This window comes from Oncorhynchus gorbuscha, linkage group LG18 (assembly GCF_021184085.1).
Source record: "Oncorhynchus gorbuscha isolate QuinsamMale2020 ecotype Even-year linkage group LG18, OgorEven_v1.0, whole genome shotgun sequence".
Classification (NCBI taxonomy): Eukaryota; Metazoa; Chordata; class Actinopteri; order Salmoniformes; family Salmonidae; genus Oncorhynchus; species Oncorhynchus gorbuscha.
Window position 1 is genome coordinate 70,890,253 of NC_060190.1, and position 12,537 is coordinate 70,902,789.

The 12,537-nt window shown below is 47.0% G+C and overlaps 1 protein-coding gene across 6 annotated transcripts in view; it reads left to right on the forward strand.

Annotated features, from left to right (window-relative positions):
- LOC124002943 (SRSF protein kinase 1-like) overlaps nucleotides 1-12,537 on the forward strand; it is a 72,029-nt gene that overhangs the window by 48,761 nt on the left and 10,731 nt on the right. For 5 of the 6 annotated variants that reach the window (XM_046310798.1, XM_046310797.1, XM_046310799.1 and 2 more), the window contains 3 exons: nucleotides 8,041-8,066; nucleotides 10,503-10,707; nucleotides 11,021-11,392. In XM_046310798.1, coding sequence (XP_046166754.1) covers nucleotides 8,041-8,066; nucleotides 10,503-10,707; nucleotides 11,021-11,392 — 603 coding nt within the window. The remainder of the gene's footprint in view (nucleotides 1-8,040; nucleotides 8,067-10,502; nucleotides 10,708-11,020; nucleotides 11,393-12,537) is intronic. The other variant, XM_046310800.1, reaches the window with a different exon arrangement.

Here is a 12,537-nt window from a genome sequence, read left to right on the forward strand (position 1 = left end):
ATTATCCAACAGAGAAGACACGAGAGAACATGCCATTATTCAACAAAGGAGAAGCCACGAGAGAAAAAGCCATTATTCAACAGAAAGGAGAAGACACGAGAGAACAGGCCATTATTCAACAGAGAAGACACGAGAGAACAGGCCATTATTCAACAGACAGGAGAAGACCTGAGAGAACAGGCCATTATTCAACAGACCGAGGAGAAGACATGAGAGAACAGGCCATTATTCAACAGACGTGAGAAGACCTGAGAGAACAGGCCATTATTCAACAGACAGGAGAAGACATGAGAGAACAGGCCATTATTCAACAGACAGGAGAAGACACGAGAGAACAGGCCATTATTCAACAGACAGGAGAAGACATGAGAGAACAGGCCATTATTCAACAGACAGGAGAAGACCTGAGAGAACAGGCCATTATTCAACAGACAGGAGAAGACACGAGAGAACAGGCCATTATTCAACAGACAGGAGAAGACACGAGAGAACAGGCCATTATTCAACAGACAGGAGAAGACATGAGAGAACAGGCCATTATTCAACAGACAGGAGAAGACATGAGAGAACAGGCCATTATTCAACAGACAGGAGAAGACATGAGAGAACAGGCCATTATTCAACAGACAGGAGAAGACACGAGAGAACAGGCCATTATTCAACAGACAGGAGAAGACCTGAGAGAACAGGCCATTATTCAACAGACAGGAGAAGACATGAGAGAACAGGCCATTATTCAACAGACAGGAGAAGACACGAGAGAACAGGCCATTATTCAACAGACAGGAGAAGACATGAGAGAACAGGCCATTATTCAACAGACAGGAGAAGACCTGAGAGAACAGGCCATTATTCAACAGACAGGAGAAGACACGAGAGAACAGGCCATTATTCAACAGACAGGAGAAGACACGAGAGAACAGGCCATTATTCAACAGACAGGAGAAGACATGAGAGAACAGGCCATTATTCAACAGACAGGAGAAGACATGAGAGAACAGGCCATTATTCAACAGACAGGAGAAGACACGAGAGAACAGGCCATTATTCAACAGACGTGAGAAGACACGAGAGAACAGGCCTTTATTCAACAGAAAGGAGAAGACACGAGAGAACAGGCCATTATTCAACAGACAGAGGAGAAGACACGAGAGAACAGGCCATTATTCAACAGACAGGAGAGGACACGAGAGAACAGGCCATTATTCAACAGACAGGAGAGGACACGAGAGAACAGGCCATTATTCAACAGACAGGAGAAGACATGAGAGAACAGGCCATTATCCAACAGAGAAGACCCGAGAGAACAGGCCATTATTCAACAGACAGGAGAAGACACGAGAGAACATGCCATTATTCAACAGACAGGAGAGGACATGAGAGAACAGGCCATTATTCAACAGACAGGAGAAGACACGAGAGAACAGGCCATTATGCAACAGAGAAGACCCGAGAGAACAGGCCATTATTCAACAGACAGGAGAAGACATGAGAGAACAGGCCATTATTCAACAGACATGAGAAGACACAAGAACAGGCCATTATTCAACAGACAGGAGAAGACCTGAGAGAACAGGCCATTATTCAACAGACAGGAGAAGACCTGAGAGAACAGGCCATTATTCAACAGACAGGAGAAGACCTGAGAGAACAGGCCATTATTCAACAGACAGGAGAAGACATGAGAGAACAGGCCATTATTCAACAGACATGAGAAGACACAAGAACAGGCCATTATTCAACAGACAGGAGAAGACATGAGAGAACAGGCCATTATTCAACAGACATGAGAAGACACAAGAACAGGCCATTATTCAACAGACATGAGAAGACACAAGAACAGGCCATTATTCAACAGACAGGAGAAGACATGAGAGAACAGGCCATTATTCAACAGACATGAGAAGACACAAGAACAGGCCATTATTCAACAGACAGGAGAAGACATGAGAGAACAGGCCATTATTCAACAGACATGAGAAGACACAAGAACAGGCCATTATTCAACAGACAGGAGAAGACATGAGAGAACAGGCCATTATTCAACAGACAGGAGAAGACATGAGAGAACAGGCCATTATTCAACAGACAGGAGAAGACCTGAGAGAACAGGCCATTATTCAACAGACAGGAGAAGACACGAGAGAACAGGCCTTTATTCAACAGACGTGAGAAGACACGAGAGAACAGGCCTTTATTCAACAGACAGGAGAAGACACGAGAGAACAGGCCATTATTCAACAGACCGAGGAGAAGACACGAGAGAACAGGCCTTTATTCAACAGACAGGAGAAGACCTGAGAGAACAGGCCATTATTCAACAGACAGGAGAAGACATGAGAGAACAGGCGATTATTCAACAGACAGGAGAAGACACGAGAGAACAGGCCATTATTCAACAGACAGGAGAAGACATGAGAGAACAGGCCATTATTCAACAGACAGGAGAAGACCTGAGAGAACAGGCCATTATTCAACAGACAGGAGAAGACACGAGAGAACAGGCCATTATTCAACAGACAGGAGAAGACACGAGAGAACAGGCCATTATTCAACAGACAGGAGAAGACATGAGAGAACAGGCCATTATTCAACAGAGAAGACACGAGAGAACAGGCCATTATTCAACAGACAGGAGAAGACCTGAGAGAACAGGCCATTATTCAACAGACCGAGGAGAAGACATGAGAGAACAGGCCATTATTCAACAGACAGGAGAAGACCTGAGAGAACAGGCCATTATTCAACAGACAGGAGAAGACATGAGAGAACAGGCCATTATTCAACAGACAGGAGAAGACACGAGAGAACAGGCCATTATTCAACAGACAGGAGAAGACATGAGAGAACAGGCCATTATTCAACAGACAGGAGAAGACCTGAGAGAACAGGCCATTATTCAACAGACAGGAGAAGACACGAGAGAACAGGCCATTATTCAACAGACAGGAGAAGACACGAGAGAACAGGCCATTATTCAACAGACAGGAGAAGACATGAGAGAACAGGCCATTATTCAACAGACAGGAGAAGACATGAGAGAACAGGCCATTATTCAACAGACAGGAGAAGACACGAGAGAACAGGCCATTATTCAACAGACGTGAGAAGACACGAGAGAACAGGCCTTTATTCAACAGAAAGGAGAAGACACGAGAGAACAGGCCATTATTCAACAGACCGAGGAGAAGACACGAGAGAACAGGCCATTATTCAACAGACAGGAGAGGACACGAGAGAACAGGCCATTATTCAACAGACAGGAGAGGACACGAGAGAACAGGCCATTATTCAACAGACAGGAGAAGACATGAGAGAACAGGCCATTATTCAACAGACAGGAGAAGACATGAGAGAACAGGCCATTATCCAACAGAGAAGACACGAGAGAACATGCCATTATTCAACAAAGGAGAAGCCACGAGAGAAAAAGCCATTATTCAACAGAAAGGAGAAGACACGAGAGAACAGGCCATTATTCAACACACAGAGGAGAAGACACGAGAGAACAGGCCATTATTCAACAGACAGGAGAAGACCCGAGAGAACAGGCCATTATTCAACAGACAGGAGAAGACACGAGAGAACATGCCATTATTCAACAGACAGGAGAGGACATGAGAGAACAGGCCATTATTCAACAGACAGGAGAAGACACGAGAGAACAGGCCATTATGCAACAGAGAAGACCTGAGAGAACAGGCCATTATTCAACAGACAGGAGAAGACATGAGAGAACAGGCCATTATTCAACAGACATGAGAAGACACAAGAACAGGCCATTATTCAACAGACAGGAGAAGACCTGAGAGAACAGGCCATTATTCAACAGACAGGAGAAGACCTGAGAGAACAGGCCATTATTCAACAGACAGGAGAAGACCTGAGAGAACAGGCCTTTATTCAACAGACGTGAGAAGACACGAGAGAACAGGCCTTTATTCAACAGACAGGAGAAGACACGAGAGAACAGGCCATTATTCAACAGACCGAGGCGAAGACACGAGAGAATAGGCCTTTATTCAACAGACAGGAGAAGACCTGAGAGAACAGGCCATTATTCAACAGACAGGAGAAGACCTGAGAGAACAGGCCATTATTCAACAGACAGGAGAAGACATGAGAGAACAGGCCATTATTCAACAGACATGAGAAGACACAAGAACAGGCCATTATTCAACAGACAGGAGAAGACATGAGAGAACAGGCCATTATTCAACAGACATGAGAAGACACAAGAACAGGCCATTATTCAACAGACATGAGAAGACACAAGAACAGGCCATTATTCAACAGACAGGAGAAGACATGAGAGAACAGGCCATTATTCAACAGACATGAGAAGACACAAGAACAGGCCATTATTCAACAGACAGGAGAAGACATGAGAGAACAGGCCATTATTCAACAGACATGAGAAGACACAAGAACAGGCCATTATTCAACAGACAGGAGAAGACATGAGAGAACAGGCCATTATTCAACAGACAGGAGAAGACATGAGAGAACAGGCCATTATTCAACAGACAGGAGAAGACCTGAGAGAACAGGCCATTATTCAACAGACAGGAGAAGACACGAGAGAACAGGCCTTTATTCAACAGACGTGAGAAGACACGAGAGAACAGGCCTTTATTCAACAGACAGGAGAAGACACGAGAGAACAGGCCATTATTCAACAGACCGAGGAGAAGACACGAGAGAACAGGCCTTTATTCAACAGACAGGAGAAGACCTGAGAGAACAGGCCATTATTCAACAGACAGGAGAAGACATGAGAGAACAGGCGATTATTCAACAGACAGGAGAAGACACGAGAGAACAGGCCATTATTCAACAGACAGGAGAAGACATGAGAGAACAGGCCATTATTCAACAGACAGGAGAAGACCTGAGAGAACAGGCCATTATTCAACAGACAGGAGAAGACACGAGAGAACAGGCCATTATTCAACAGACAGGAGAAGACACGAGAGAACAGGCCATTATTCAACAGACAGGAGAAGACATGAGAGAACAGGCCATTATTCAACAGAGAAGACACGAGAGAACAGGCCATTATTCAACAGACAGGAGAAGACCTGAGAGAACAGGCCATTATTCAACAGACCGAGGAGAAGACATGAGAGAACAGGCCATTATTCAACAGACAGGAGAAGACCTGAGAGAACAGGCCATTATTCAACAGACAGGAGAAGACATGAGAGAACAGGCCATTATTCAACAGACAGGAGAAGACACGAGAGAACAGGCCATTATTCAACAGACAGGAGAAGACATGAGAGAACAGGCCATTATTCAACAGACAGGAGAAGACCTGAGAGAACAGGCCATTATTCAACAGACAGGAGAAGACACGAGAGAACAGGCCATTATTCAACAGACAGGAGAAGACACGAGAGAACAGGCCATTATTCAACAGACAGGAGAAGACATGAGAGAACAGGCCATTATTCAACAAACAGGAGAAGACATGAGAGAACAGGCCATTATTCAACAGACAGGAGAAGACACGAGAGAACAGGCCATTATTCAACAGACGTGAGAAGACACGAGAGAACAGGCCTTTATTCAACAGAAAGGAGAAGACACGAGAGAACAGGCCATTATTCAACAGACCGAGGAGAAGACACGAGAGAACAGGCCATTATTCAACAGACAGGAGAGGACACGAGAGAACAGGCCATTATTCAACAGACAGGAGAGGACACGAGAGAACAGGCCATTATTCAACAGACAGGAGAAGACATGAGAGAACAGGCCATTATTCAACAGACAGGAGAAGACATGAGAGAACAGGCCATTATCCAACAGAGAAGACACGAGAGAACATGCCATTATTCAACAAAGGAGAAGCCACGAGAGAAAAAGCCATTATTCAACAGAAAGGAGAAGACACGAGAGAACAGGCCATTATTCAACACACAGAGGAGAAGACACGAGAGAACAGGCCATTATTCAACAGACAGGAGAAGACCCGAGAGAACAGGCCATTATTCAACAGACAGGAGAAGACACGAGAGAACATGCCATTATTCAACAGACAGGAGAGGACATGAGAGAACAGGCCATTATTCAACAGACAGGAGAAGACACGAGAGAACAGGCCATTATGCAACAGAGAAGACCTGAGAGAACAGGCCATTATTCAACAGACAGGAGAAGACATGAGAGAACAGGCCATTATTCAACAGACATGAGAAGACACAAGAACAGGCCATTATTCAACAGACAGGAGAAGACCTGAGAGAACAGGCCATTATTCAACAGACAGGAGAAGACCTGAGAGAACAGGCCATTATTCAACAGACAGGAGAAGACCTGAGAGAACAGGCCTTTATTCAACAGACGTGAGAAGACACGAGAGAACAGGCCTTTATTCAACAGACAGGAGAAGACACGAGAGAACAGGCCATTATTCAACAGACATAGGAGAAGACACGAGAGAAAAAGCCATTATTCAACAGAAAGGAGAAGGCGCGAGAGAACAGGCCATTATTCAACAGACCGAGGAGAAGACACGAGAGAACAGGCCATTATTCAACAGACAGGAGAAGACACGAGTGAACAGGCCATTATTCAACAGACATAGGAGAAGACACGAGAGAAAAAGCCATTATTCAACAGAAAGGAGAAGACACGAGAGAACAGGCCATTATTCAACAGACAGGAGAAGACATGAGAGAACAGGCCATTATTCAACAGACAGGAGAAGACCTGAGAGAACAGGCCATTATTCAACAGACAGGAGAAGACACGAGAGAACAGGCCATTATTCAACAGACAGGAGAAGACACGAGAGAACAGGCCATTATTCAACAGACAGGAGAAGACATGAGAGAACAGGCCATTATTCAACAGACAGGAGAAGACACGAGAGAACAGGCCTTTATTCAACAGACGTGAGAAGACACGAGAGAACAGGCCATTATTCAACAGACCGAGGAGAAGACACGAGAGAACAGGCCATTATTCAACAGACATAGGAGAAGACACGAGAGAAAAAGCCATTATTCAGCAGAAAGGAGAAGACACGAGAGAACAGGCCATTATTCAACAGACAGGAGAAGACACGAGAGAACAGGCCATTATTCAACAGACAGGAGAAGACATGAGAGAACAGGCCTTTATTCAACAGACGTGAGAAGACACGAGAGAACAGGCCTTTATTCAACAGACAGGAGAAGACACGAGAGAACAGGCCATTATTCAACAGACCGAGGAGAAAACACGAGAGAACAGGCCTTTATTCAACAGACCGAGGAGAAGACACGAGAGAACAGGCCATTATTCAACAGACAGGAGAAGACACGAGAGAACAGGCCATTATTCAACAGACGTGAGAAGACACGAGAGAACAGGCCTTTATTCAACAGACAGGAGAAGACATGAGAGAACAGGCCTTTATTCAACAGACGTGAGAAGACACGAGAGAACAGGCCTTTATTCAACAGACAGGAGAAGACACGAGAGAACAGGCCATTATTCAACAGACCGAGGAGAAAACACGAGAGAACAGGCCTTTATTCAACAGACCGAGGAGAAGACACGAGAGAACAGGCCATTATTCAACAGACAGGAGAAGACACGAGAGAACAGGCCATTATTCAACAGACAGGAGAAGACACGAGAGAACAGGCCATTATTCAACAGACAGGAGAAGACATGAGAGAACAGGCCATTATTCAAAACCACAAAGGCTATAAAAAAATAGGTGTTCTGTGAGTCACTGGGTTTTGGTGCAAAAATAACCGTCTCAGGCGGAGATGGTGTGAGAGTCCCGCTGGTCCACGACACTGGAAAGGGTATCAGAACAGCTGTGTGTGAATCAGAGCACATGTGCACACACACACACACACACACACACACACACACACACACACGCACACGCACACGCACACGCACAAAGTACATGCACACTGTACGACTGAAACTGCATGCTAATTACTGAGGCAGATTTGACATATCACCTTTGCTGCTGGTTTAGTTGTTATTTTGCTGAGGATTTAACACTGACTAGAATGTTCTCTCTCTTCACAGTGAGCACAGCTCCAGCACCCAAACCAGTGAGTCTATCAGTCTTTGTGTTATTTCTGAAAGCTTGTTATTTTGTGTGTGTGGTGGCTGCTACCAGCTGTATCTACCAGATAATGTGTTGGAGTGGGTGGTTCTGTTCACACTGGGCAATGGTTTTACAAATGGTACAGTCGTCCAAACCTTACACCTTCTCTTCTCATTTTATTTATTTTAATCTCCCTCTCCTTGCCCCCTCCTCATCTCATCCCTCTCTCCCTTATCATTCTCTCCTTATCCATATCCTCTCCTTGCCCCCTCCTCATCTCATCCCTCTCCCCCTTATCATTCTCTCCTTATCCATATCCTCTCCTTGCCCCCTCCTCATCTCATCCCTCTCTCCCTTATCATTCTCTCCTTATCCATATCCTCTCCTTGCCCCCTCCTCATCTCATCCCTCTCTCCCTTATCATTCTCTCCTTATCCATATCCTCTCCTTGCCCCTCCTCATCTCATCCCTCTCTCCCTTATCATTCTCTCCTTATCCATATCCTCTCCTTGCCCCCTCCTCATCTCATCCCTCTCTCCCTTATCATTCTCTCCTTATCCATATCCTCTCCTTGCCCCCTCCTCATCTCATCCCTCTCTCCCTTATCATTCTCTCCTTATCCATATCCTCTCCTTGCCCCCTCCTCATCTCATCCCTCTCCCCTTATCATTCTCTCCTTATCCATATCCTCTCCTTGCCCCCTCCTCATCTCATCCCTCTCTCCCTTATCATTCTCTCCTTATCCATATCCTCTCCTTGCCCCCTCCTCATCTCATCCCTCTCTCCCTTATCATTCTCTCCTTATCCATATCCTCTCCTTGCCCCCTCCTCATCTCATCCCCTCTCCCTTATCATTCTCTCCTTATCCATATCCTCTCCTTGCCCCCTCCTCATCTCATCCCTCTCTTCCTTATCCATTCTCTCCTTATCCATATCCTCTCCTTCCCCCACCCCATCTCATCCCTCTCCCCTTATCATTCTCTCCTTATCCATATCCTCTCCTTGCCCCCTCCTCATCTCATCCCTCTCTTCCTTATCCATTCTCTCCTTATCCATATCCTCTCCTTCCCCCCACCTCATCTCATCCCTCTCCCCCTTATCATTCTCTCCTTATCCATATCCTCTCCTTACCCCCTCATCTCATCCCTCTCCCCCTTATCATTCTCTCCTTATCCATATCCTCTCCTTGCCCCCTCATCTCATCCCTCTCTCCCTTATCCATTCTCTCCTTATCCATATCCTCTCATCTCATCCCTCTCCCCCTTATCATTCTCTCCTTATCCATATCCTCTCCTTGCCCCCTCCTCATCTCATCCCTCTCTCCCTTATCATTCTCTCCTTATCCATATCCTCTCCTTGCCCCCTCCTCATCTCATCCCTCTCTCCCTTATCCATTCTCTCATTATCCATATCCTCTCCTCATCCCTCTCCCCCTTGTCCGTCTCCTCTCCTTATCCATCCCCTCTCTCCCCCTCTCCTTAACTCTCCTCGTCCCTCTTCTCCTCGTCATCCCTCTCCTCGTCCCTCTCCTCCTCGTCGTCCCTCTTCTCCTCGTCATCCCTCTCCTCATCATCCCTCTCCTCGTCATCCCTCTCCTCGTCCCTCTTCTCCTCGTCATCCCTCTCCTCGTCCCTCTTCTCCTCGTCATCCCTCTCCTCGTCCCTCTTCTCCTCGTCATCCCTCTCCTCGTCCCTCTTCTCCTCGTCATCCCTCTCCTCGTCCCTCTTCTCCTCGTCATCCCTCTCCTCGTCCCTCTCCTCCTCGTCCCTCTCCTCCTCGTCATCCCTCTCCTCCTCGTCATCCCTCTCCTCGTCCCTCTCCTCCTCGTCATCCCTCTCCTCGTCCCTCTCCTCCTCGTCATCCCTCTCCTCGTCCCTCTCCTCCTCGTCATCCCTCTCCTCGTCCCTCTCCTCCTCGTCATCCCTCTCCTCCTCGTCATCCCTCTCCTCGTCCCTCTTCTCCTCGTCCCTCTTCTCCTCGTCATCCCTCTCCTCCTCGTCATCCCTCTCCTCATCCCTCTTCTCCTCGTCATCCCTCTCCTCATCCCTCTTCTCCTCGTCGCCCCTCTTCTCCTCGTCATCCCTCTCCTCGTCCCTCTCCTCCTCGTCATCCCTCTCCTCGTCCCTCTCCTCCTCGTCATCCCTCTCCTTGTCCCTCTTCTCGTCATCCCTCTCCTCGTCCCTCTTCTCCTCGTCGTCCCTCTTCTCCTCGTCGTCCCTCTTCTCCTCGTCGTCCCTCTCCTCCCGTCGTCTCTCTCCTCTCGTCCTTGCCCCTCTCCTCATCCTTGCCCCTCTCCTCTCGTTGTCTCTCCTCTCGTCCTTGCCCCTCTTGTCGTCTCCCTCCTCTCATTCTTGCCCCTCTCCTCTCGTGGTCTCTCTCCTCTCATCGTCCTTCTCCTCTTGTCCTTGCCCCTCTCGTCGTCTCTCTCCTCGCCCCTCAGAATGTGAAGATGTCTAAGAACAAGAAGAAGAAGATGAAGAAGAAACAGAAGAAGCAGGCAGAGATGTTAGAGAAGAGGATTCAGGAGATGGAGGGAGCGCCGGAAGGAGGAGAGGAAGAGGAGGAGGGGGAGGAAGAGACCACCGCAGACACCCCCCCGCCCTCGTCTGACACGCTACAGGACACGGCTAATGATTTCACAGCAGGTAAACCCACCCGGGGACTGTGCTTCACCTTTAATCTAGATCAGAACGATGCTGCGGACCTCTATTGGATTCTGTTTCCCTTTTTAAAGGAACTGAAAGGATATGTTTATTTTAACCATATATCATGGGACCAGAGTTGGTGACCTGGAGCGTGTACATTAGGACACGCTACAGCAAAACATTTCTGCCAGTTCTTGCATAAGTTGACGTAGTCCCTTCCCTGTTTCAGGCCGTTTTCTTCCGTTTGGCGATCACTGCAGTGTATCGATTGCTATTCGTGTGACTGACTGACTGATCTGTTGCATTGACCCAGGTCCAGATAAACCGGAAGAGAAGCAGGAGGAGGAGGAGAGCAGGATGGAGGTAACCTGCAACGGCCACGCAGAGGAAGACACTGCAAGCCAGGAGGTACAGAGGACTGAGGAAGAAGAGGAGAAAGACGAAAAGGACCAACAGAAAGCCAACAAACTCAACGCCAGCACGGAGGGTCGGGACCTGCCGGTCAATGCAACTTACCCAGAGTACAACGTCAAAGGTCCCGGCGACCCACACGATCCCGGTACAGATGGTAAACAAGGGAGAGAGCAGGGGAAGGAGAGCGAGATGGAGTGTAAACGACCAGAGATGGAGACTGAGGTGATGCCTGGAATAGAGGATCAAGAGGAGGAGGAGGAGGAGAGGAACGGTTAGTGGTGGAGAAGTGGCACTGTGCTGGGTACTTCATCAGGAAGCCGCAGCGTTCCAGAACATTCAGATGGAACAGAGGTGTCATGTAGATCACACGTCTCTCTAACATGTAGATTAAATGATCGTCAGATCTACTCCTTACGTGTCTTTCTGCAACATTCTGAATGTTTCACATCACTGAATACACTCCAGCTGATGGTGCAGCGATATGTGTGGTGGTATGTGTGGTGGTATGTGTGGTGGTATCTGTGGTGGTATCTGTGGTGGTATCTGTGGTGGTATCTGTGGTGGTATCTGTGGTGGTATCTGTGGTGGTATCTGTGGTGTTATCTGTAGTGGTATCTGTGGTGTTATCCGTGGTGGTATCCGTAGTGGTATCTGTAGTGGTATGTGTGGTGGTATCTAGTGGTATCCGTGGTGGTATCTGTAGTGGTATCTGTAGGCGTGGTTAACTAGCTAGCCATTTCACATTGGTTACACCAGCCATTAGGCTGATAGGCTTGAAGTCATAAACAGCGCTGTGCTTGCAAAGAGCTGCTGGCAAAACGCAACAAAGTGCTGTTTGAATGAATGATTACGGGCCTGCTGCTGCTGAGTCAGACTGCTCTATCAAGTCAGACTTAATTATAACATAATAACACACAGAAATACGAGCCTTTGGTCATTAATATGATCGAATCCGGAAACAAAAGGTTTATTATTTCAGGGAAATACAGAACCGTTCGGTATTTTATCTAACGGGTGGCATCCATAAGTCTAAATATTCCTGTTACATTGCACAATGTTCAATGTATGTCATAATTATGTACAATTCTGGCAAATTAGTTCGCAAAGAGCCAGGCAGCCCAAACTGTTGCATATACCCTGACTCTGCGTGCAATGAACGCAAGAAAAATGACACAATTTCACCTGGTTAATATTGCCTGCTAAACTGGATTAGTAATTATAACTAGTGATTATGATTGATTGTTTTTTATAAGATAAGTTTAATGCTAGCTAACAATTTACCCTGGCTTCTACTGCATCTCGTGGAGTGCCATGGTTAGAGCGTTGGACTAGTTAACTGTGCTGAGCTGACAAGGTGAAAATCTGTCGTTCTGCCCCTGAACAGGGCAGTTAACCCACTGTTCCTAGGCAGTCATT